The sequence below is a fragment of the Nerophis ophidion genome, linkage group LG26, assembly GCF_033978795.1.
Source record: "Nerophis ophidion isolate RoL-2023_Sa linkage group LG26, RoL_Noph_v1.0, whole genome shotgun sequence".
Taxonomy (NCBI): Eukaryota; Metazoa; Chordata; class Actinopteri; order Syngnathiformes; family Syngnathidae; genus Nerophis; species Nerophis ophidion.
The window spans coordinates 24841090-24867354 of record NC_084636.1 but is presented as its reverse complement, the minus strand read 5'-3'; the positions used below and the strand labels follow the sequence as shown (position 1 = coordinate 24867354).

Here is a 26265-nt window from a genome sequence, read left to right as displayed (position 1 = left end):
CTTTGTGGGGCTCCTAGGCGACTTTATGCAAAGCACGTGCTCACAGAGCGTGACGCTGCTTAAACATTGATTACATTTACCCTATATGATGAGATTTGAAGCCCAGTTTAGTCCCTGAACTATTTAAGATGTGGAGTTGATTCGTTAAGTTTAGGTGCACAATCCCTGTTGTTTTTTGCAGAATTGTATTGTAACTATCTGTGGTTTGTTTCAATGTTTTCCCACCGCACACAGCTTCATCACAGCTTCTCCCTCCAGCCAAGACAACGAGGACGATGAAGACCTCCCACCCGAAGTGAAGATGGAGAGGGAGCGGGAACGGCGAGTGGCTAACAACGCCCGCGAGCGCCTGCGGGTACGGGACATTAACGAGGCATTCAAGGAGTTAGGGAGGATGTGTCAGCTGCACCTCAGCCATGACAAACCTCAGACCAAACTTCTCATCCTGCACCAAGCCGTCAACGTCATCCTCAATCTAGAACAACAAGTCAGAGGTTGGTCTCCGCCCTAGCTGCTTTCTTCCTCATTATTAACTATTTTTTGTACACTAGTTTGTATTACCACTTTATTTTCGTAAAAAGTAATGACCAATTTTTCCCCCATTGTTATTTTAGTTAAATTCATTACTTTTCTGGCTTATTTACGAATTACCTAAACATTTTTGAACTAAGATTGATTTTTCTTCTCCCCCCTAACTGTCATCAGAGCGCAACCTGAACCCCAAGGCGGCATGTTTAAAGCGTCGCGAAGAGGAGAAAGTGTCTGGAGTGGTGGGTGATGCACCCATGCAGCTCTCAGGAGGCCACCCTAGTATTGGAGGAGATGGCCACAATCCAGTTGGTCATATGTAACACCAGGTAGGCTTTAAAACATCTTACTATTACAGTGGAACCTTTTGAGGTCCAACGCAATCAATCCTATTAACCTTTGTTGGACCTGAAATCAGGTGTTTTTAAACTGATCATCTCTGGAGGGCAAGGAATAACTAAACATGCTGCACTACACACAGTAGGAAGATATGCTAACTGCGAGCCAGAGCTCTTGAACACCTACTCTGTGGCCTAGTGGTTAGAGTGTCCGCCCTGAGATTGGTAGGTTGTGAGTTCAAACCCCGGCCGAGTCATACCAAAGACTATAAAACAATGAGACCCATTGCCTCCCTGCTTGGCACTCAGCATCAAGGGTTGGAATTGGGGGTTAAATCACCATGCCCGGGCGCTGCCCACTGCTCTCCTCACTTCCCAGGGGGTGATCAAGGGGATGGGTCAAATGCAGAGGACAAATTTCACCACACCTAATGTGTGTGTGACAATCATTGGTACTTTAACTTAACAGAAACTGGGAAACACTGTCTGTCACTTTGTTTTCATGCACTAAATTAGTCTGATTTTGGAAATAGTTAGTTTTTATGTATTTTAACACCTACGTGTGGAGTCCAAATGTCCATGCACTCTCTAATGCGACTATTGGTCGCACACCATATGCCTCCCGTACACTGGGGGGCGCTTGTTTCATTTTAGCGTGGACAATTTGATTACTTTTCCGGTTTACCCATGACGTCACATCAGGCTTTGCGGATCCTTACAACTTGCTTGTTTTGACTGATGTCCGCTGTGATCTTGGCACAGATTACAAATGCATGTCTCTAATGGCTATGCTGATGTTAAATAGCAGACAGCATCGAGAAATTATCTTGAATTGGGCTACGAACATGACGCTACTACCAAAAATGTACCGGGTCAGATGCAAAGAAAGGCAACGGTAGAGTTTTTTCAAAGGAATTTTTAGACGAAAATCACGGAAACAAAACTTTTGAATGTTCAGTCTTAAGACTCTGTGAATTGATGGAAGTAGTTTGAAATACAAAGGAAAATACCGTTTTGTGCCCCGACTGATATCCAGAGGAAGGTTGCTATTGTTCTGGACTATCTCGCCCGTTGTGCGAAAAGTTATTCAGTTGGCGTGAATAAATGCAATGTGAAGAGGTTTATGTACACTTTGTTATTCGCCTTTATAATACCTGCTTTATTATCTTTAATTTCATTCATATTTCCCTACCTTTGTTACTTTTTTTCTACCATTGATGCCTTTTCAAAATGTTCTGTTCTTTTAATTTGTGAGTCAAATAAACAGTCCCCTGTTTATTACAGTTATGTTTTTATTGAATGGTATCTGCTTCCGGGTTGTATTCCGTGCTTTGAGACTGGCACATGCGCGATACGAAGGGTCACCTGTGGCGTACACACCCCTTCGAGAGATCTGGTTTCCAATTATATAATCCAGGTGTGTTAGTCCGAATTTACAAAAACCAAACATGATCGTATTAAGGTTTTACCATGGCTTGTATGAGGCTAATTTAGATCTGAACTATTTGTGAAATCGGACTAATTTAGTGCATGGACATATACTGACTGCTTGAGATTACGTGCTGAAATTCCGCCCTCATTGCGGACTCGCTGGCAGGCACAGAATGTCTGTATTACTAAATTATTGGTCCATATTGGGAGAATAAATTTACCTACTAGGGTAATCGGAAGAAAAGTACAATTTTTATATCTAAATATTTTTGAATCACACTATTTGCTCTGATTTAACTTAACAGTGCTCAAAGTACACCAGTACTTGGAACAAAAATAATAAATAGACCACTTGATTACTCAAATTACCGATAGCTGCAGTTCTATATATGGTTTTCTTTATCGGGATCTGTGTGTTCTATGGCCAATTATGCAAGTTAAAATCTATACCACTCCCCTTTGGTTTCTAGCCCGTAGACAAGTTAATTCAGGACCCTGAAGGCAGGTCGACATCATGTAAGAATCTTAACTGTCATACAAGTGTCCAAATTAGTTAACCACGGAATAAGAACACTTGAAAGCCTCGCTTGCCCTGGGAAAAATTGCTGCTTGTGCTTGCTTGCCAAGTGACTTTTTTTTTTTATGTTTTCAGACTTTTTGATGTATACTTGGGCAACATTTTAACAAAAATGTGCAGTTCCACTTTTAATAACACGTTTCTTTTGCAATCCTTATGATAAACAAGAACAATTTTTTTTAAGGTTTTTTTTTGTATTCTAAATTGTAATTATCGGCTCGATCTAGGTGACTAACAATACTGCTAAGGTGAGCGATCCATTCTGCCTCTAAATGACTGCAAGAATAAATTTACATTCCGTAACCTGTATAATAACCAAGCTGTAGCGACATTGTTATTGTAAAAGCGAACACTAAGAAACTGTTTTTCTAGCATGGTAACACATCACCTTGTTATGGCATTAGCTGTAACCTAACTTCTACGTCAGCAGCTGAATAGCTTTTGAGTTTGTAATACACAACACAATGCGATAGAACACAAATCTGCACAGACTGAAAAGCATGAACATTCATATAACCGTATTTATAAAGAATTAGCCCACATTTCATGTTTTGTTTATACATAGCTACCTCAACAGTGTATGTAGTTTACTAACAAGCACTATGTGCTGCATGTATAATGATCAATATTATAGTGTCCGTATGGTCAAGCTGGCCGGGGACGTTTACAGTTGACTTTGGGCTGGTGGAGGAAGGTTTCTACCAGTGCAGGGTTTGTTAGCGCAACAATTTGTCTTTCGTTGTGATGCCCTTTCTTTGAGTAGTGTTCTCCTCGCCAGATACAAAAAGCCTTTCCATCGATAAAATTGTTTGCCACACTGTACAGCAGATGTACTTCAATTTGATCAGCATAACTTGGCTCCAAGGTCCACATTTACACTGTCAAATCACACCGCTTCTGATTCTCTTGGCCTCCATCTGCGCGAATGTTTCACCCTCTTTGTGCTCTCTAAGTTTTTATAACCAACAATTCGTCCTCTCTAAATTCAGGTTAAAAAAATATAAGGTTGTGAATCCTCATTTGTTCAAGAAATCTGCTAGGTTAAAACACACACACACACGTTTTTTGCCACACACACTTGTTGACGGAAGTAAGAAGTGCACTGAAATAAATGCGCCCAGGAAATAATTTTCAGCAATGCTTAAAATGACAAGGGGATTTGCATATATATAAAACCTTATCTTTAGAATCCTACAAAAAGATATTCTTTGTTTCTCATAAGGATTGTGAATGAGACAAAAAAAAAAAAAAGTGCAGTTCCCCTTGAATAAAGTTGACTTCTTGTCACTTTAACCATATTGTACTGAACATCCAATACAACATTTTCCTACATAACAATAACTGCTTCAATTGTCATCATCACATGTTCTGTCTTTATCCGACATCGAGTGTTAGACTTAAGAGGTTCCACTGTAACAAATAGCACACTGTTTGTGTTGTTGAGATAAAGTTGTCTTTGTTTTCCCCCACAGATGCTTTGGTGTTTCCTTGGCTCCCAGTGGATGTGGCCTTAACAGATTTCTTCCACCACCCATTAACTCGATATATGTGTGTGTCATTTATATACATACACATATACTGTATATATGTGTATGTATATAGACACACACTCACACACATGTGGACATACCTGTGTGGTGTCCATTTAACTTTCATGATGTACACACATGCATACTGCCAAAATGGACACAGCCTGTCACACTCCCAACCAAGACGACAAGCTCAAATGTGAAGAACTGTTGGGGTTTGTTTTTTTCGGATTTATTTTATACATGTACAAAAAAACCTTTTTGGACATTTTGATTTCCACAATATGTTTCATCACCAGAGAGAGATATTTTTTTTTCTCTGTCCTGCCACAAATTGGGACTTTTGACACACTGCCGAGAGGTGCTCTGGTGAATGCAAAAGAAGAAAACACAAATTGAATCAAGGATTTGTGCCTCATTGTTACATGTTTTCTATTTGACATTGAAGCAAATTGCTTTATATGTTAAGGAACATTAATTATGGAGGGATTGCTTATGTGTATGAGCAATTATTTTTAATGTATGTCATTCCCAGTGTGATGGTACAGTCTTACATATGTTATGTAACCAAGCCCATAGTTGAATTGCCTAAATTCGTTTTTTGTTTTTTTATAAATCAGCAATTGTTTTTGGGGGGACACAAAATGAAAGGTGGACATTTTTCTTAAAAAGATGAGAACTGGAGATGCTGGACAACCTAAGAATTAAGGACTCTTAATTCCTGGAAGCTGATCGTTCTCGTTTTTTTTTTGTTTTGTTTTGTTTTTTGTTAAAAATCCAAGTGTTCGGTCTTTGCTACAAAAATGTATGCTGACAAGACAAAGCACAGCTGTGTAAGGTTGCAAGTTGGGTGTTGAAGGCCGAAAAATATGAAGCCATTTGCTCATAAAGAGACCAGCGCTTCTCTGCCAGCAGACTTGAGGGCTCCGGTTTATTTGCTTCCCTCCAATTCTTACAAACGTCCTTTTCCACTGCATTCTTTTCTGAAAACAAAGCATTCCCATTGAATTAGCCCCCCCTCGCCTTCCTCCTCACCTTCTAACAGAAGTGTTGACTTGTAAATTCACTCCATACATTACTCTTGATATGTTTCATTTTTCAAAATTTAAATATATATAAAATATCTATTTTTTGTTAGCCTATACATTGTAGATTTTTTTTTTTACATAAATGGCAATATTAGTTTGAAGTTTAGAGTGTATTGTAGATGAACTTTACAAGGGGATGTTTGACATTTACATGTTGGCGCGGGGGAGTAAAGAGGCGATTTGATTAAATGTTAAAGGGGAGACGTTATTTCCACTTAGAAGTTGATGTCAGCTAACCGGAAGAATTTTTACGTTAATGATTTGGGGCGCACAAATGTGGAGTGGATGGTTTGGGTTTGTCTTTGGAACAGTAATTATGCAACTGTTTGTTTTGAATGTAGCCGCCATACTTCATGTGGATCGCCTTCATTTCGTCAAATTTTCCCGTTCCTGTCCACGTTGTACTTTTCGTTTCTCTTTCCACGTCTGATTGGAGGCAGACAATTTGGGGCAAGGTTGATTGCTAAAACCAGGAGAACAAACCAGTGTTATTGTGATGTTATTCCCATGTCATGTTGTGAATATCTCCTACCAACATGTAATCACAAATGGGAGGTAGATCATTTTGCGTGTTTTTGTTTTTATTTTATATATATAAATATATATATATATATAAATATATATACAAGAAGCGACGATGAAGACGACCTATACAAATCAACAGTGTGGCCTTTTCATCCTCAAGACTTAAACGATGTCATGACGGGAGAGTGATACCTTACCAGTGCCTGAATTTATGTATTTTTTGTTTAAGACCGTTTTTGTTTTTTTTTGTCAACCATATCATTTCATTTATCATGGAGATTAAAAAAAGAGGTACTTGTTCATTCCCCCACCCTCCCTGTTCCTAAATGCTTTTTTCAATTTTTCAGGAAAAAGTTTAAATCGTATAAAGAGATTTTTTTCTTTCACTGTATCTAGTTAAAACAAAAAAAATAAATAAATGTTACGTAGATCTTGTTTAGATTTATTGCTTTTGTTTTCTTATGATTATTCGACTGGATTATATTTGTCCTAACTGCTGTTTCATGGGTCCAAGTCTTTCTAGCGATGCTTGCTTTTTGGCTCTGGAAGATTTTTATAAGTAGTTAGCGAAGCATTTTCTGTATTTTTTTTTTTGTGTGTGTGTGTGTGTGCACGCCATCTTCTGCCCTGCCGCAATGACTGTTTCACTTCTTTCCTACTTTTTTGTTGCATTTGAACATCTCATTTGAATTGAAAATGGCTTGACCTTTTGATTTCTAAACAGCTCCCAATTTACTTTAGATTTAAAAGAAAAATTTCAACAGGCTTGGGATACTTTTGGTATATGATATTACTTTTAAGTTCAGATACCTTCCCATATTTTGATCACAAAAAGTTGGTAAAAAAAAAAAAAAAAAAATTAAATGACATTGCATTCATAAGACAAAGCTATCTTTGTGTGGATTGACTCCGGCAGGGCCCCCTCAGAGTGCCTCTCTCGAAATATCTATAAATATATAAATATAGTTGACATCTGTCCTGTATATAACAGTAATGTAGCAATAAATGTTCCATTTTTAATAACAGATTATACCATTTTTCCTATGTCTTTGGTTTTTTTTGGGGGGGGGGAATTGTGTACATTGAAAGGACAATAAAGGAAAACATTTTAACGAAGGGGTGATGGTAGTTTTGATAATGTTTTTTTTTATATATTTATGAAGCCGCAGTTTGCTACATGTGCAGAAAATTTAAAAAAAAAAAAACATCACCTGAAACGACCCTCGGCAAGCATGCTAAATTTGATCAGGCATGTAAAAGGGCAGCGCGGGGTCCTCAGCTACACTTGCATGGAGGAGTAAACAAACGGTGAAGGTCAGAATGTTCCAGAAAATGCTCAATAAGTTCGTCGGAGCCAAGAACATTGGGATTTTAAGAACGTGGTAGGTTTAACTAATAACCGTAGCGGAATGTGCGGCTGTGTTGAGCCAAATGCCAGCGTAATTATAGCGGTGTCCTTCTCTGTGACCCATTAGGCTGGAAGAAAGCTAACGTTAGCTTAGCCACGTTAGCTTCCCAGTTAGTTTTCACTGTGATTTAGCATGACTCTTAATAGTAACATTTTGTTTTATGTCATTTATTTGATCATTTTTGCTGGCACCGGTGCCAGTGAACTTGATTTCGTCCTTAAGTAGTTATAGACAGTTAAGCTACTTATTGATTTGTTCAAATTAATTTACTGTATTATTGATGTACTAACCCAGTGTTTTTCAACCACTGTGCCGCGGCTCACCAGTGTACCGTGGGAGATGTCATTTCACCTAATTGGGTTGAACATGTTTTTTGCAAACCAGTAATTATATTCCGCAAACGTGTTGTGTTTGAGTGTCTGTGCTGTCTAGGGCAGTGTTTTTCAACCTTTTTTTGAGCCACAGCACTTTTTTTGCGTTGAAAAAATTTGGAGGAACACCACCAGCAGAAATCGTTAAAAAAAACGAAACTCAGTTGATAGTAAAAAGGCCTACTTAAATGAGATGTTCTTATTTAAACGGGGATAGCAAGTCCATTCTATGTGTCATACTTGATCATCTTGCGATATTGCCATATATTTGCTGAAAGGATTTAGTAGAGAACATCAACGTTAAAGTTCGCAACTTTTGGTCGCTAATAAAAAAGCCTTGCCTTTACCGGAAGTAGCAGACGGTGTGCGCGTGACGTCACGTGTTGTAGGGCTCCTCACATCGTTTACAATCATAGCCACCAGCAGCAAGAGCAATTCAGACCGAGAAAGCGATTATTTCCCCATTAATTTGAGCGAGGATGAAAGATTTGTGGATAAGGAAAGTTAGAGTGTAGCACTAAAAAAAATAAAAAGAAAAGTCGACGGCTCCAGGCGACGGCAGTGTGAGCGATTTAGATGTTATTAGACACATTTACTAGGATAATTCTGGAAAATCCCTTATCTGTTTATTGTGTTAAAAGTGTTTTAGTGAGATTATGAAGTAATACCTGAAAGTCGGAGGGCTGCAGTGAACGCCAATGTCTCTGAGAGAAGCCAATGGAGGAGCCAAGATCACAGCAGCCTTTTTGACAGCTGCAGGAGGAGGTCGCATAATCTGCTAAAGTCTCCGGTAAGAGCCGACTTAAAGTCACAATTTTCCCATCCAAAAACTTACTGGTTGACGTAGAGAAACATGTTCGCTTGACCGCTCTGTGTCAAAGCTTCATAACAAAGAAACACCGGCTGTGTTTTGGTTCCTAAAGGCAGCTGCAATCCACCACTTTCCACCAACAGCATTCTTCTTTATAGTCTCCATTATTAATTGAACAAATTGCAAAAGATTCAGCAACACAGATGTGCAAAATGCTGTGTAATTATGCGATGAAAAGAGACTACTTTTAGCCGTGAGTGGTGCTGGGCTGAAATGTCTGCTCCAACCCATAACGTCACAAGCACGCATCTACATAAGCGTCATCATTCCGCAACGTTTTCAACAGCATACCTCGCGGGAAATTTAAAATTGCAATTTAGTAAACTAAACCGGCCGTATTGGCATGTGTTGCAATGTTAAGATTTCATCATTGATATATAAACTATCATACTGTGTGGTCGGTAGTAGTGGGTTTCAGTAGGTCTTTAAACCATAACCAAGCATGCATCACTATAGCACTTTTCTCAAAGTGGGTCTACTGTCATGACCTGTCACATCACACCGTGACTTATTTTGAGTTTTTCTGTGTTTTCCTGTGTGTAGTGCTTTAGTTCTTGTCTTGCGCTCCTATGTTGGTGTTGATTGTCATGCCATGTATGGATGTACTTTGTGGACGCTGTCTGCTCCACACGCTGTAAGTCTTTGCTGTCGTCCAGCATTCTGTTTTTGTTTACTTTGTAGCCAGTTCAGTTTTAGTTTCGCTCTGTATAGCCTTCCCTAAGCCGCAATGCCTTTTCCTAAGGGCACTCACCTTTTGTTTATTTTTGGTTTAAGCATTAGATACATTTTTAACTACACAGTGCTTACCGCTGTTTCCGACATCTACAGAGCAATTAGCTGCCGAGCTCTAGGCAGCACAGACACTCAACAACAATACATAATTTGCAGATTATAATTATTGGTTTGAAAAAATATTTTTAACCTAAATAGGTGAAAGTAAATAATCTCCCACGGCACACCAGACTGTGTCTCATGGCACACTAGTGTGCCAAGGCACAGTGGTTGAAAAACACTGTTCTAAGGATCGGCAGAGTAAATGTGTAACACTACCATATCAGTAGGTGGCAGCTGGTAGCTAATTGCTTTGTAGATGTCGGGAACATGGTTGGTTGTGATCAGTATATGCAAACGACAGCGGGAGGCAGTGTGCAGGTAAAAAGGTATCTAATGCTTAAACCAAAAATAAACAAGGCGAGTACCCCTAAGAAGAAGCATTTAAGGCTATGCAAAAAATAAACTAAAACTGAACTGGCTGCAAAGTAAACAAAACCAAAATGCTTGACATCAGCAAAGACTTGCAGCGTGTGGAGCAGCAGACGGCGTCCACAAAGTGCATCCGTACATGACATGACATTCCACACCAAAATAGGAGCGCAAAACAAGAACTAGAACACTACACACAGGAAAACACTAAAAAACTCAAAATAAGTCACGGTGTGATGTGACAGGTGGTGACAGTACACCTACTTTGAGACGGTTTAATTTTTTTATATTTTCTGCTAGTGGTGTGCCTCGGGATTGTTTCAATGAAAAAAAATATGCCTTGGCTTAAAAAAGGTTGAAAAACACTGTACTAACAACCTACTGTGAAATATAAGGCTGAATATAGATACAAGAGGGTTTTTACTATCAATCGATGAGTCAAAGTTTATTTATATAGCCCTTAATCACAAGTGTCTCAAAGGGCTGCACAAGCCACACCGACATCCTCGGCTCAGATCCCACATTAAATATGAATACATTGCTTAACACTGCCAAACAGCTAATGGAGGGGTCCCCAATGTGTAGTTTGGATCAAATAGGTGTGTACATTTGGTACATTGGCGTTTCATATATTTGAATTGCCACTGGTTGGAACACTTCATTACTTTGTAGATGGGGCGGATGTTATTGTCAAAAAAAAAGACCATTTCTTAAACGTTTGCGTTTTCAGCTAACTTTGGTAGATGCTTACCATACACCGTTCTAAGCTAGTGACTCCCTGCTGGTTTTACTTATGGCAAAGTTGGGTTCACAGTAAAAAAGATGGAGACCCTTGCATCAAATGTAAGGGTAAAGTCCTAATTCTATATCTTGCTCAAACCTGCTCAGTGGCCTTGTGGTTAGAGCATCCGCCTTGAGACTGTAAAGTTGTGAGTTCAAACCCTGGCCGGGTCAAATGGGACACATTACCTCCCTGCTTGGCACTCAGAATCAAGGGTTGGAGTTTGGTGTTAAATCACCTAAATGATTCCAGAGTGTGGCCACCGATGCTGCTCACTGCTCCCCTCACCTCCCAGGGGGGTGAACATGGGGATGGGTCAAATGCAGAGGACAATTTCACCACACCTAGTGTGTGTGTGGCTATCATTAGGACTTTTTAATTATTGACGTTATTCCTATTTAGGGGTTCAATTTCTGAGTTTTTGTTTTAAATGTGTTTTTTCTTCTATTTTGTGCTCATCTAGGGTACCAAACATGGTCGCCTGGGGGTCATTGGGCGGCGTGGCGCTTGTCCACTTCACAGACTGGCGATTATTCCTTGACTATGTGCCATACATTAAGGGGAAGTTCAACAAGGATGAGTGAAGTCTTTTTTTCCCCCAATCAATTGTGAGTCTTTTTTTTTTTTAATCACTTTGATTTATTTTTTCATCAATCCCTTTACTATTGCTTGTCCTTTTTCGGGCTCGCGGGGGAGATGGAGTCTATCCCAGCTGTATTTGGGCAGAAAACAAGGTACACCCTGGACAAGTTGCCAGCGCAGATATACAGACAACATTCACACTCGCACTCAATTAGTCACGCTGAAACATTTGCAATACTTGTATGGCAGTTGAAGGCAAGGCGTTAAGACAGGCCTGTGCAATTATTTTGGGACACATTTAGAGAAGAAAAATGTGTCTGGGGGCCGGTATAACTATTTTTAAGAACACTAATGCAAAACCTCACATTATTGTCTGATTGAATGCTAAAAATGTTATGACAGACCACTTAAAGAACAGAAAGGAATTTTGATTTTTTTTACTGAATGAGACAACCAGAATGTACATGAAAATAAAGAATGTGGGATTTACAATATTAACTATGAACGATAAGTCACTGAATATTGACAACCATGTCACATCCCCCACCTACACTTTGATATATCTCTAAGCTTTATAACTTTCTTTTAAAAATCTCCTTCCGCGTCTGTCCCTGACACCCCCATTTTCAGGCTGGCTCTGGAAACACCCTTGTGTTCCCACCCACACAGCTTGGTGCCCCGTCTGAGCTGCTGTGACTTAGATTACCATAATAACTAGTATATCATGCAAAAGCACAGATTCCAACCATAGAAATACTTTGTATAGTTCAGGACTTAGTCAATTAAAAACATCACTGCACATCGTAATGGCAGCTACAGTTTTAATATCTAAAAAAAGTATTTGGGAATGTCCGGCGGGCCAGATTAACTAAGGGGCCGCATGCCCGGGGGCTCTATTGTAAACAAACTTTTGATTGCATTCATTTATTGGTAAAAATGCATTAAACATTTTTTTAAAACTCTGTCATCATGTCTTTCATAATGATTGTGAACGATAGGCAACGTTCCAAAAAAAAGGTCAGCTCCCCTTTAAAGGTTAAAAGTTGATTAGCAGCACTAAATTGGCCCTAGTGTGTGAGTGTGAATGTTGTTTATGTATCTGTGTTGGCCCTGCGATGAGGTGGCGACTTGTCCAGGGTGTACGCCGCCTTCCGCCTGTTTGCAGCTGAGATAGGCGCCAGCGCCCCCCGCGACCCCAAAGGGAATAAGCGGTAGAATATGGATGGATGGATGGATGGAGGTATGCAATTGCATGCGGTACATGCAGTTTGTTCTGTGAAAATTTAAATAACTATTGTAATACGTTAAATAAGAACAATAGAAAGTACTTTATTTACTCACATTATATATAGGATTTCACAGGCCATATAAAAGGATGTGGAAGGTCATATCGTCTGGCCTTGAGTTTGTCACCTGTGCAATACACTATTGGACAATTTTGCCCAGTATTTCAAGTCAACGGATAATAATGTAATAACTGCTTTAAGTTTACATGCTTTGGGGTAAAAAGAAGCACACACAAGGATGCACCAGTTATTATTGTAGTAATTATAGGATCAGTTAGGGCTGCAACTGATAACTATTTTGATAGTCGACTAGTCATCGATTATCTTATTATTATTGTTCCTTTTCGTTGCATCGCAAACTGACACTGCTCTAAAAACTACTTGAATTGATTAAGACAGCGTTTAGCTGACGGACTATGGCTAAAATGATAGCTAAAACTATTTTTCATCCAACTTCGTCTCACACTTGCTAGCCAGCTTGCAAGGTACAAGCTAACAATCTTACTGAGTTGAAACTGCATCATTCAGATGTCCGACATTTCTTTCCTTCAAATGCTCTCGTATAACAGATATAGTGTCATACAAACAAGATCTGCTTTGCAAAATGAGCAGGGCATTCATCATTTTAACAGAAGTAGGAGGAAATATTCCCACACTTGACATGTTTTCAGTCGCGATCTCGATGCAAGTGGCGGTGCTGACTCGCTTCCCTCCGGAAAAACACAAGTAATGACGTCACAGCTATGTCGGCCACAAATGTTATTGTCGACGAATCGTTGCACCCTTTGTATTAGTCGCTGTAAAGTTATCATTAACTTAGCAGTGAAGATGTTTGAAAAGCTACAATTTGTGGCATTGGTGGTTGCATCTGCAACAACCAACCAGCTAGCTAGCTTTAGCATGAGTTTTTTCTGTGCTTGTCACTGGGCTTTTGCACAAGTAGTCATAATAATAGTAAACAAACATATACCACTAGGTACAGTAAAGTATTGAGACCCCTTTAAGATGTTCACTCTTTGTTTGTTTGCTGCCATTTGTGAAATCAAAAAAGTTAATTTTATTTTTCATTAATGAACATTCTGCACCCCATCATGACAAAAAAACTGATGTAATTTTTTTTCCAAATTTATTAAAAATAAATTCAAAAATCACATGTACATAAGTATTCACTATGTAAAGCGCTTTGAGTCACTTGAGAAAAGCGCTATATAAATATAATTCACTTCACTTCACTATTCAGATCCTTTGCTCAATACTTTGATGATGCTTCCTTGGCAGCAATTACAGCCTCAAGTCTAATATGATGCCACAAGCTTGACATACCTTTCTTTGGGATGTTCCACTCTCAAGCTCCATCAGATTGGATACGAAGCAATAGTTTTCACATAGGATATCGCTGTACATTGCTGCATGCATCTTAGTCTAGTCAGTAAGGTGACCAAGAACCCGATGGTCACTTTGTCAGAGCTACAGAGGACAACCGTCTCTGCAGCAAACCACCAATAAAGCCAAAAAGATATAGTGGCCAGGCGGAAGCCATTTCTTAGTAAAAAAAAAAGTTTGCCCAAATGCACCTGAAAGACTCAGACCATGAGAAACTAAATGATCTTGTCTGATGAGACAAAAGTTGAACTTTTTGGAGGAAACAAGGAACCACTCATCACTAGGCCAATAGTTTTCAATTGGCAGGAACTGGGAGACTAGTCAGGATATAGGGAAATATACCTGTTTATGCAGCAATATACATATACATCCTGGATGAAAACCAACACTTTTCATCCAATCTGATTGAGTTTGAGGGGTCATCATTGGCGGTCACTCGAAGCGAGTATGACGATCCTCCTGGTAGGAGGTATCCCTTTTATGGAGGATGCCTGTGTGTGACTTTGTTTAATGTGGGGAGACTGGTGCACAGACAGTCACCACACGATCCTTAACAGATCCGGGTCAGGGTCCAGTGGCATGGAGTCCAAGACGACTGGGGATCCTTTTCTGCTGCAGCCTTCATCCGCAATCCCAGTCGTTGTGACGCTCCATAGGGTGAGCAATCATCCTCCGCCTGTTCCACCGTTGAGGTCTTGGGTTGTTATTTCCCCATAACTGGGCCCTCATGGATGTGGGGGGTGCCTTCTTCCGCCATAGCAGCCGTTTTGGTAGTTCTTACATCTACCGTCTTCCCCATGCTCCGCCGTTGAGGTCTTCACCGTATCCCTGGCTAGGGGGCAGTCAGGTACTAGGGGGCGGCATAGCTCGGTTGGTAGAGTGGCCGTGCCAGCAACTTGAGGGTTGCAGGTTCGATTCCCGCTTGTGCCATCCTAGTTACTGCCGTTGTGTCCTTGGGCAAGACACTTTACTCACCTGCTCCCAGTGCCACCCACACTGGTTTAAATGTAACTTAGATATTGGGTGTCACTATGTAAAGCGCTTTGAGTCACTTGAGAAAAGCGCTATATAAATATAATTCACATAAAATTCACATACTAGGCCTTTGCCAAGGGCCGCCTGGGGTAACAGTAGTAAAGGGGTTAACCTCCTAGTGCCCCAAGACCCCATAGAGGAGCCTCCACTGCCGGATGCACTTTAACGTCATGCCCAGGATACGTTTCAGGGGTGCTGCAGAGAGGAACGGGCAAAACTTCCCAAAGATAGGTGTGCCAAGGTTGTGGCATCGTATTCAGAAATATTTAAGGCTGTAATTGCTGCCAAACGTTCATCAACAAAGTATTGAGCAAAGGGTCTGAATACTTGCGTACATGTGATTTTTTTTTTTTTTTTATAAAATTGTGAAAATTTCGACATCTGTTTTTGTTTTGTTTTTTACAACAAGATTGGTTGCTAATTTTACATTAATGAGAAATAATATTAACTTTTTTGATTTTAGCAAATGGCTGCAATGAGCAACACATTTAAAAGGGGCCTGGATACTTTCCATACCCAACTGTAGAAGTAATTTGGGAACTGTTCGGCTCTTTGGAGAAAGAAATGAGTTCTGTAATGGAGAAAAGTTGACTCAACCTTTGTGTTGTGAATACCACACTGAGCATGGAGAAAAGAAGAAGAGCAAAGAACTCTCAGAAAACCAAGATTGTGGAAAAACATGGACATACTCAAGTCCATCTCCAGAGATCTAAATGTTCCTGTGTCTACTGTGCGCAATATCAAGAAGTTTCAAGCCAATGGCACTGTAGCTAACCTCCCTGTATGTGGACGGAAGAGAAAAATTTATGAAAACTGCAACGAAGGATTGTTAGAATTGTGGATAAAGAACCTTGATCCACTTTCAAACAAATTCAAGCTGACCTGCAGACACAGGTTAGGGTTAGGGTGTCAGTGTCAGCTCGCACTAACCGTCACCATCTCAATGAAAAGGGACGCTATGGTAGGAGACCCAGGAGGACCCCGCTGCTGTCACAGAGACATAAAAAAGCAAGACTTGAGTTGGCAAAAACTGACCAGAAGAAGCCAAAATCCTTCTGAGATGAACGCCTGATGGACAGATGTGACTAAAGTGGAGCTTTTTGGTAAAGCACATCATCACACTGTCTACAAAAAAACCAAATGAGGTCTTCAAAGAAGAAATTACCATCCCTACATTCAAACTTGGTGGAGGTTCACTGATCTTTCGGCGTTGCTTTGCTGCTTCTGGTACCGGATGCCTTGACTTTATGCATGCTATCATGAAATTTGAGGACTACCAAGTAATTTTTGGGCATAATGTAGGGCCCCGTGTCAGAAAGCTGGGTCTCCGTCAAAGGTCATGGGTCTTCCAGCAGGACAACAACCCAAAGCATACTTCAAAAAGCACACAGAAATGGCTTAAGACGAAGCGCTGGAGAGTTCAGAAGTGGCCATCAATGAGTCCAGATCTAAATTCTATAGAACATCTGTGGAGAGATCTAAAAACAGCAGTTGGGAGAATGCATCCTTCAATTCTGAGAGACCTGAAGCAGTTTGTAAAAGAAGAGTGGTCCAAAATTACAATAGCAAGGTGTAATAAACTCATTGAAGGTTACAGGAAGTGATAGAATTCAGTTATTTTTTCCAAAGGGTGTGCTACCAAATATTAAGTTGAAGGTGCCAATAATTTTGTCCAGTCCATTTTTGGAGTTCTGTGTGAAATAATATCAGATTTGGCTTTTTGGGTTTTTTTTTTTTGGTTTTAGACTTAGACTTCCTTTATTGTCATTCAAATTTGAACTTTACAGTACAGATAAGAACAAAATTTTGTTGCATTAGCTTGTTTTAGTGCAGGATAAAAGAGCAATGAGGTGCAGATATAAATAGATTTACTGTACAGATAATATATTCCACTTTTGCATACGCATCCACGTTTACGGATGTATGTTATCTTTATATTTTTTATAGTCCAGCGAGTTAATCTGTGAATGTGAGTGTGAATGTTGTCTGTCTATCTGTGTTGGCCCTGCGATGAGGTGGCGACTTGTCCAGGATGTACCCCGCCTTCCGCCCAATTGTAGCTGAGATAGGCGCCAGCGACCCCAAAAGGGAATAAGCTTTAGAAAATGGATGGATGGAGTTAATCTGTTTTTGGGAGGAATTAAGGGTATTATTCTGATGCCTTCAAGAGTCTTATGGCCTGAGGGAAGAAGCGTTTACAGAACCTGGAGGTTCTGCTACGGAATCTCTTTCCGGAGTCCAGCAGTGAAACCAGTCCTTGGTGGGGGTGGGCGGAGTCTGCAGATTTTCTGAGTCCTGGTCAGGCAGCGGCTTTTTGCGATCTCCTTCATAGGAGGAAGAGGAGTCCTGATGATTTTTTTCCCCCGTCCTCACCACTCTCTGCAGATACTTCCAGTCTGAGGCACTGCAGGCTCCAGTCCAGACAGAGATGCAGTGGGCTCTCTATAGTGCTTTTGCAAACAAAATAAATAAACATGTGAATACCAAAGCATTTGTCATTTCAACAGTTTTCTGGGAGAAGTGGTGCATTATCTGACTGAAATGCAGGAGTGCTAATATTTCTGGCCATGAATGTAAATGCAGTTTACACTACTGGGATGTTATAATATATAAACGTACAACACTATGTTGTATATAGCTGATTTACTGCAACTAAAACTAATCAGAAGTGCAAATAACGGATATTATATGGACGTTTACATCTTGAGCAACCATCTTTGGAACCAACTCAGGTGGTGGTGAGAATGCTCCGACTTCAAGGGGCGTTCCAGTTATAATTCCGACTCGGAACTCTGAAATTCCGACCCTAACCCTAACCCAGTGCAAATGGGACGCACCATAATCACCAAGTAATCTGTCTTTTTAGCCACTGAAAGTGCACTCTGGGACTGTAACCCCAAGCCTTTGCCCCTGCCTTTAATGCTGCTACTGCCATTAAAACTCTGACACAATCAAGTTTAGTTACACATTTTCTCCCATGCTGTCTTACAAACAATTTAAAGATGATCCAAATATGTGTTTTTCTTTTCTCTTATGAAGTACAATAAATGTTAACTCGGAGGAACGTGAGTTTTGTCGGGGCCAAGCTTGTATTTTTAAGACGCTTGTTTTTTTAATTTGATTGTCAAACGTACGGCCGGCGGGATGCGTTTGCCAAGTATAAAAATGAGCCGAAATTTTTGAATGAAAGAAAGTGCTGTTCTAGATGTGTCCACTTGATGTTGCAATAGTAATTCTTTGTAGCTTTGTAGATTATGCTGCATATGTAAAAACAATATGATGTTAGTGTACCAGTCAAGGAAAATGAGCAAACTACATAAATAACATCCTATTTTGATGTTTTTTTAAACATGATAGATCTGAAATGAACACCAATGAGTTAACCGATTAACATTATCACGTAATTTATTCAGAAAGTACCGTATTTCCTTGAATTGCCGCAGGGCAGTCAGTATGCGCCTGCCTCGAATTACTGCTGGGTCAAACTCGCTTCGCAAAATAATTAGCGCATGCTTAGTATTACCGCTTGGTCAAACCTGTGACGTCACGAGTGACACTTCCCCTGTCATCATTTTCAAAATGGAGGAGGCTGATTTCAATACCGGTAATTTGAAATCGCATAAAGGGAATGAGATTAAAAAGCTATTCAGTAGGATTTAAGGTCCAAGCTTACATCACGCTCAAATTTTTACTGCATGCCTTTGGTAAGTGCTGGAGTGAGAAGAGGTTTTAAAATAATTAGCTCATGCTTACTTTTACCGCATGCCTTTGGTAAGCGCAGGAGTGAGAAGATGCTTTAAATTAATTAGCGCCCCGGCGGCAATTAAAGTAAATACGGTATAAATAACGTCAAATGAAGATAGAATCGCTATTAACCGAAACATGTTATGTCATTATGATTTATACATTTTCCGAATCCATCCATCCATTTTCTACCGCTTATTCCCTTTTGGGGTCGCGGGGGGCGCTGGTGCCTATCTCAGCTACAATCGGGCGGAAGGCGGGGTACACCCTGGACAAGTCGCCACCTCATCGCAGGGCCAACACAGATAAACAGACAACATTCACACTCACATTCAAACACTAGGGCCAATTTTAGTGTTGCCAATCAACCTATCCCCAGGTGCATGTTTTTGGAAGTGGGAGGAAGCCGGAGTACCCGGAGGGAACCCACGCATTCACAGGGAGAACATGCAAACTCCACACAGAAAGATCCCGAGCCTGGATTTGAACCCAGGACTGCAGGAACTTCGTATTGTGAGGCAGACGCACTAACCCCTCTTCCACCGTGAATCCCCCGAATCCATCCATCCATCCATTTTCTACCGCTTGTCCCTTTTGAGGTCGCCTATCTCAGCTGCAAGTCGCAAGCTCATCGCAGGGCCCTTTTTCAGAATGTGGTTGTTATATTTTTAAACAAAGTTAACAATCGGAAGTTGTCTTTATTTTTAAGTTATCGTGCCGTCATTTTTCCACTTGGGAGTGGATTTTTCTCCATCTGGGTCCAGATCTAAAATGAGTTTGACACCCTTGATTCATGCACACACACATTCAAACATTTGTATGTATTTAGTCTTATTGTTAATAAAAAATAAATACAAAAAAAAAACATGATTATGTGTGTCTGCCTTGCAGGACCAGAACACTTTGGGACGAGCACACGGGTGGACAGCCTCGACAGGGGCCAGTTATACTTCGAGGATGCATCATGTATAAATGTTTTGATCCATGCGTATTTAATGTCAATAAATCTTGACGTGTAGCCTTCCTTGTTTGTCCACTCATTAAAATGTGTTCCACACATACAGCATGAACAGCAATAGTCCGGTCCTAGCGGCGTGTTTTCCAGCTGTGACAAGGACACAATAGTCGCGTTATCATGCAGACGGGAGACATTTGCGTGGATAATTTCTTCAGTGGAAGGGGGAGGGGACAGAGCGAGAGAGGAGAAGGGATTTAATACAGCGAGAGGAACAAAACCCCCATCAAGATGGATAAAAACGAGTAAGTACATGACATAAAAGCCCATTAAAGCGTTTACAAAGTGTTTGCAATGGCCTCTGTCGTTTAACACCCTTAACGTGTCTTTAATAAATATACGTCTTAGTAAATATGAATGTGTAGCAGCGATCGGGTGACTATAGTGCTCACGTAATGATGCGGCGACGTGCGTTTTTAGCATCTTTGCGATGTCGATGTTCCAAATGTTGATGTTTGTTGTGTTGCATTTAAGTATGTTGTCGCAGCGGCGCGTCGACAATGTTGCCATTTTGACAGATCCGTAAGACCCCCTCGCTTGCAGACCAATGTCTCATTTTCTGCACAAACAACCCCATCCGATCCATGCACGGTATGTTTATTCCAGTTTTTCTTTCATTTGACAGTATAATGGTGCTCTACTTTGTTCATTCATAAAAAAAGAAAAAAAAAGAAAGAAGAAGAAGCCGAGTGACAACGGTCGGCATTGTGGTGGGGAAATGGCTATCCCGATTTCGCCAAACTTTCTGCACGCCGGACGACGACAAGACGTTTGTTAACATTTATGTTACCAAAAAAACAACATGATGGGATTGTTGTCGTTCCACATCTGCTCTGGCGGTTTAGGTCGATTCCGAGTAGCTGTTGTAGACATTATTGTTAACATCGCTGTTACCTGACACCAGCGTCAAGAGAAATAGCGTAGATGGTAGCACTTCCGGTAGCTTTCACAATGCCACTGATAAGATCGTGTTTCAAATATGAAATGCAGTCCTCAGCAAACTATTTCATTAACAGCTCATTGCTCCAGTTTCATACATTGCAAAAATATCATAGTATTTGAAATATTTAGCATACGAGAGGGACAAGCGGTAAACAAAAAAATGGATGGATGTATAAAAAAACATGGAGAATATTAAGCCAACATTTATTCAAATATGTATATATGTTTTTACAACTTGGTCGGTATTCATTTATCGATTATGCAATTTTTTTTTGTCCTTTAATCATTTCATTACTGAAAATGCTTTTATTTCCCCGGTAAAAATGTTATGTTACACCGGAAATGGTCTAACTATATGGCATGTTAATGCCAAATGTGGTTTAATTTGGTTTAAGCACGTTGAAAATTAACTAAACCATTAACATGACCGAATATGTACTATTAATATATTAATATACTTTTTTTTTTTTTTACAAAATGGTCTGTATTCATGCATTTTTAGTTCGTCCTTTAATCATTTCATTACTGAAGCTGTCGGTTAATTCTGTTGTTATCACATTCTTCATGCTTTTATTTCCCCAGTAAAAATGTATTGATACGCCGGAAATTATCTCCTTATATGGCAAGCCGATGCCAAATGTTGTTTAATCTTGTCTCAGCACGTTCAAAATGAACTAAACCAATAGCATGACCGAATATGTACAATTTTTTTTCTTACAAAAGGTCTATAATTGTACTTTTTTATTTATTTTGTCCTTTAATCATTTCATTTCTGAAACTGTCGTTAATTATGTTGTTACACATTCTTTATGCTTTTATTTCCACAGCTAAAATGTTTTGATACACCGGAAAGTATCTCCTTATATGGCAAGCTAATGCCAAATGTTGTTTAATCTTGTCTAAGCATGTTCAAAATGAACTAAACCAATAGCATGACCGAATATCTACTATTTTTTTTCTTACAAAAGGTCTATAATTTTGCTTTTTTTTTGTCCTTTAATCATTTCATTTCTGAAACTGTCGTTAATTCTGTTGTTACACATTCTTTATGCTTTTATTTCCCCAGTAAAAATGTATTGATACACCGGAAATTATTTCCTTATATGGCGAGCTAATGCCAAATGTTGTTTAATCTTGTCTCAGCACGTTCAAAATGAACTAAACCAATAGCATGACCGAATATGTAAATTTTTTTTTTTTTTTTACAAAAGGTCTATATTTGTGCATTTTTTTATTTTGTCCTTTAATCATTTCATTTCTGAAACTGTCAATTAATTATGTTGTTACACATTCTTTATGCATTTATTTCCCCGGTAAAAAGGTTACGTTACACCGGAAATGATCTAACGATATGTCATGCTAATGCCAAATGTTGTTGGCATGTCCAAAATGAACTAAACCAGGGGTCACCAACGCAGTGCCCGCGGGCACCAGGTAGACCGTAAGGACCAGATGAGTAGCCCGCTGGCCTGTTCTAAAAATGGCTCAAATAGCAGCACTTACCAGTAAGCTGCCTCTATTTTTTAAATGTTATTTTTTTACTAGCAAGCTGGTCTCGCTTTGCTCGACATTTTTAATTGTAAGAGAGACAAAACTCAAATAGAATTTGAAAATCCAAGAAAATATTTTAAAGACTTGGTCTTCACTTATTTAAATAAATTAATTTATTGTTTAACTTTTCTTCTTATAACTTTCAGAAAGACAATTTTAGAGAAAAAGTACAAGCTTAAAAATGATTTTAGGATTTTTAAACACATATACCTTTTTACCTTTTAAATTCCTTCCTCTCCTTTGCTGACAATTTAAATCAATGTTCAATTAAATTTATTGTTTTTATTGTAAAGAATAATAAATACATTTTAATTTAATTCTTCATTTTAGCTTCTGTTTTTTCGACGAAGAATATTTGTGAAATATTTTTTCAAACTTATTATGATTAAAATTTAAAAAAATATATTCTGGCAAATCTAAAAAATCTGTAGAATAAAATTTTAATCTTATTTCAAAGTCTTTTGAATTTCTTTTAATATTTTTGTTGTGGAAAATCTAGAAGAAATAATGATTTGTCTTTGTTAGAAATATAGCTTGGTCCAATTCATATATTTTAACAAAGTGCAGATTAGATTTTAACCTATTTAAAACATGTCATCAAAATACTAAAAATTAATCTTAATCAGGAAAAATTACTAATTATTTTTTTAATTTTTTCAAAAAGATTAAAATTAGCTAATTTTTCTCTTCATATTTTTCGGTAGAATTTTGAATTTCAAAGAGTCGAAGTTGAAGATAAAATATGTTTCAAAATTTAAATTTCATTTTTTTCGTGTTTTCTCCTCTTTTAAACTGTTCAATTAAGTGTTTTTTCATCATTTATTCTCTACAAAAAACCTTTCGTAAAAGGAAAAAAAATGTACGCCGGAATGACAGACAGAAATGCCCTTTTATATTTATATATATATATATATATATATATATATATATATATATATATATATAGATTTATTTATTAAAGGTAAATTGAGAAAATTGGGTATTTCTGGCAATTTATTTAAGTGTGTATCAAACTGGTAGCCCTTCGCATTAATCAGTACCCAAGAAGTAGCACTTGGTTTCAAAAAGGTTGGTGACCCCTGAACTAAACCATTAGCATGAGTTAATCCTAATACATGTTATAACTTTTGTGATGATAAAGATATCAGTCCACTGTTATACTGCTTTTAATTCCACATGTGCCCTACTTTTTGACTTGTTTCGAGGCAAAGACGACGTGCTTTTATTTTGACGTCAGGATGTTTTAACTTCCTGCCGTGATCCTTTTCTTCCTCCCGGCAGCCTCCGCGCACTTTCTTCTCTTGCTTCCCTCGCGGATGTATTTAAAAAGGCCTCAGTGGTGGCGAGGGTAGTGATGCGGCCCCGGAGGACGGGGGCGGCGGAGGGATCCGCGCGTTAACAAAGAGCCAAAGCGAGGGGGCAGGCTAGCAGACGTTAGCTAGCTTACGAGTTAGCTATGTTCGACACTATAAGAGCCAAATAACAAAGGCTACAACAAAAACAACAACAACAACAAAAACGACTTTCTGCTTAAAGGTGTCACGTTAACTTGTAGTGAGTGAGTGGAATTTCGAGCCCACTAAAATGGAGAAGAAAAGGTGGGACTGCACTGCTCTCCCGAAGGGCTGGAAAATGGAAGAAGTGACCAGAAAGTCGGGTTTGTCCGCCGGGAAAAGCGATGTCTATTATTTTAGGTATTTAACAGCGCAATGTTTTCACTTGACTTGTGAGGCGGCTTGTTCGCGGATGGATACACACAGGACTATTTTTTTTTTTTAATGGAGGGAGGGGGGGAGTGTGGGGTCTCCTTAAAGTTTGTCAAGAGGCCCTAGACTGAAGTGACTGAACAACAGCAGAATTGTCTTCTCCTTTAGCAGAGGAGAAGAGCCAGATGAGGATCAGAGGCAAGAAAGGGGGGAGGCGGGTCGGTTGTATAGTTTGTGGTAGGCCCCCCCAACTCTATAACAATCTATGTGTCCTGTGCTGTGTGATGATGGATGCATCATGTGCATGAGTGGACATACCGTACATGCATACACACATGCAGTTGTCGCTCCCGCACGTGGAGTCACAACCAGCTCCATTCTCCGGAACATTTGCCGAAAATGTTACATACATGATGTGCAGGTGTTACATGTGCTGCTATGTAATCATCGTGGGTACAAGGTGGATCATCCATTTCCGCTTGCCTGCTGTGTCGCATGTTCTTTGTCCCGCCTGCCGCTTTTTTTGTGTTTCAGTGTGCTGACACGTCGCCTTTTTAAAGGATTCTCAATGTTTCTCTTGTCTTTTTCGCTGTCGTCCAGTCCGTCTGGGAAGAAGTTTCGGAGCAAGCCTCAGCTGGCCCGTTACCTGGGCAACCAGATGGACCTCAGCTCCTTCGACTTCCGCACGGGGAAAATGCTGATGAGCAAGTTGAACAAGAACCGGCAGAGGATGCGCTACGACAACAACAACCAGAACAAGGTGAGCGGTCGTAGGTCAGGGGTGTGGTAGAGTCATTTAAGGGCCTACTGAAACCCACTACCACCGACCACGCAGTCTGGTAGTTTATATATCAATGATGAAATATTAACATTGCAACACATGCCAATACGGCCTTTTCAGTTTACTAAATAGCAATTTTAAATTTCCCGCGAAGTGTCGTGTTGAAAACGTCACGGTATGATGACGCGTGCAATTGACGTCACCGGTTGTAGCGGACATTATTTTCCAGCCCGATCCAAGCTATAAGTAGTTTGCTTTAATCGCATAATTACACAGTATTCTGGACATCTGTGTTGCTGAATCTTTTGCAATTTGTTCAATTAATAATGGAGAAGTCAAAGTAGAATGATGGAGGTGGGAAGCTTTTATTTAGCCTATAGCCACACAAATTCCCAAGCGGTCTAGCGAACATGGATCCCGACTACATGTCAACCGGCAGTTTTCGTTGAGAAAATTGTGGTAATAAGTCTCCTCTTACCGGAGACATCAGCGGAGCTTCCGTCCTGCTGCAGCTGCCGTGACTTCCCTCAGAGACTCTGGCGTCAACACACCCGTGGCCAGACCCCTCCGACTTTCAGGTACTATTTAATCTCACTAAAACACTAGCAACACAATAGGCAGATAAGGGATTTTCCAGAATTATCCTAATAAATGTGTCTAATAACATCTGTATCGCTCCAACAGCAATCGCCATTTTTTTTCTTTTTTTTTTAACTTTTTCTTTCTAGTCCTTCACTCTAAATTTCCTCATCCACAAATCTTTCATCCTCGCTCAAATTAATGGGGAAAATGTCGCTTTCTCGGTCCGAATAGCTCTAGCTGCTGCTGGCTATGATTCTAAACAATGTGAGGAAGTGAGGAGCCCAACAACCCGTGACGTCACGCGCACATTGTCTGCTACTTCCGGTAAAGGCAAGGCTTTTTTATTATCGACCAAAAGTTGCGAACTTTATCGTCGATGTTCTCTACTAATTCCTTTCAGCAAAAATATGGCAATATCGCGAAATGATCAAGTCTGACACATAGAATGGACCTATAAGAAAATCTCATTTCAGTAGGCCTTTAAGCTCAGGGGCCGCATGGTACTGCCAGTCCCAATCGGGCTAGAATGGTAAAATCATGGCATGATAACTTAAAAATAAAGAGAACTCCAGGCCTTGTGGTTAGAGTGTCTGCCCTGAGATCGGGAGGTCGTGAGTTCAAACTAGGGCTTGGCGATATGGCCTTTTATTAATATCTCAATATTTTTAGGCCATATCGCGATACATGACATATATCTGGATTAGGGCTGGGCGATGTACGCGATATATCGTGGGTTTGTCTCTGTGCGATATAGAAAATGACAATATCGTGATATTCGAGTATACGTTCTCACGCAGTTGCTTTTAGCTGCGGGTATTACACTACAGGCTCTTCCCACTCTGTTGTCTCTCCTTCTCACAGAGACGTAAAACAAGCGCACCTTCTTACATACGTCAAATACTGTCGTGGTTGCAACTTCATACACCCTCACGGAGCAGAGAGGTAACAGAATGGGTAACGTTAGCTGTGATGCTAGCGAAGCCATGCGAGTGGTAATACGAGAGAGA

At 39.8% G+C, this 26265-nt stretch overlaps 3 protein-coding genes and 1 long non-coding RNA gene across 16 annotated transcripts in view; 3 read left to right on the top strand and 1 right to left on the bottom strand.

Annotated features, from left to right (window-relative positions):
* LOC133543869 (transcription factor E2-alpha-like) overlaps positions 1-6444 on the top strand; it is a 71675-nt gene extending 65231 nt beyond the window's left edge. For all 6 annotated transcript variants that reach the window (XM_061888736.1, XM_061888733.1, XM_061888732.1 and 3 more), the window contains 3 exons: positions 235-494; positions 706-857; positions 4347-6444. In XM_061888736.1, the coding sequence (XP_061744720.1) occupies positions 235-494; positions 706-851 (406 nt within the window). In that variant the 3' untranslated portion in view covers positions 852-857; positions 4347-6444. The remainder of the gene's footprint in view (positions 1-234; positions 495-705; positions 858-4346) is intronic.
* Positions 6445-7274: 830 nt separating this feature from the next.
* On the top strand, positions 7275-19699 carry LOC133543605 (cytochrome b-c1 complex subunit 10-like). Of its 3 annotated transcripts, XR_009804422.1 has the most exons (4): positions 7276-7398; positions 11115-11259; positions 11348-11385; positions 19573-19699. XR_009804422.1 is itself a non-coding variant. In XM_061888282.1 (3 exons), exons 1-2 carry the CDS (start codon positions 7337-7339, stop codon positions 11233-11235), a joined length of 183 nt encoding a protein of 60 aa, XP_061744266.1. In that variant the 5' UTR covers positions 7275-7336; the 3' UTR covers positions 11236-11259; positions 19573-19699. The 3 variants fall into 3 exon arrangements, 2 of the variants coding, with proteins under 2 accessions (XP_061744266.1, XP_061744267.1); XM_061888282.1 differs by lacking the exon at positions 11348-11385 and having other exon boundaries at positions 7275-7398; XM_061888283.1 differs by lacking the exons at positions 11348-11385; positions 19573-19699 and adding an exon at positions 17106-17425.
* Positions 16655-20744, bottom strand: LOC133543608 (uncharacterized). Its single transcript, XR_009804423.1, has 2 exons — positions 20487-20744; positions 16655-17387 (listed from the first exon to the last, which is right to left on the bottom strand). It is a non-coding gene; the product is annotated as an uncharacterized LOC133543608 (long non-coding RNA).
* The window catches only part of LOC133543604 (methyl-CpG-binding domain protein 3-like), a 21752-nt gene continuing 15281 nt past the window's right edge, over positions 19795-26265 (top strand). Inside the window, exons 1-3 of one of the 6 annotated variants that reach the window (XM_061888278.1) lie at positions 19913-19941; positions 24064-24093; positions 24496-24655. In XM_061888278.1, coding sequence (XP_061744262.1) covers positions 19928-19941; positions 24064-24093; positions 24496-24655 — 204 coding nt within the window. In that variant the 5' untranslated portion in view covers positions 19913-19927. Of the gene's footprint in view, positions 19942-20228; positions 20288-23525; positions 23884-24042; positions 24133-24495; positions 24656-26265 lie in introns of those variants that run through there. The other 5 variants (XM_061888277.1, XM_061888281.1, XM_061888280.1 and 2 more) reach the window with 5 other exon arrangements.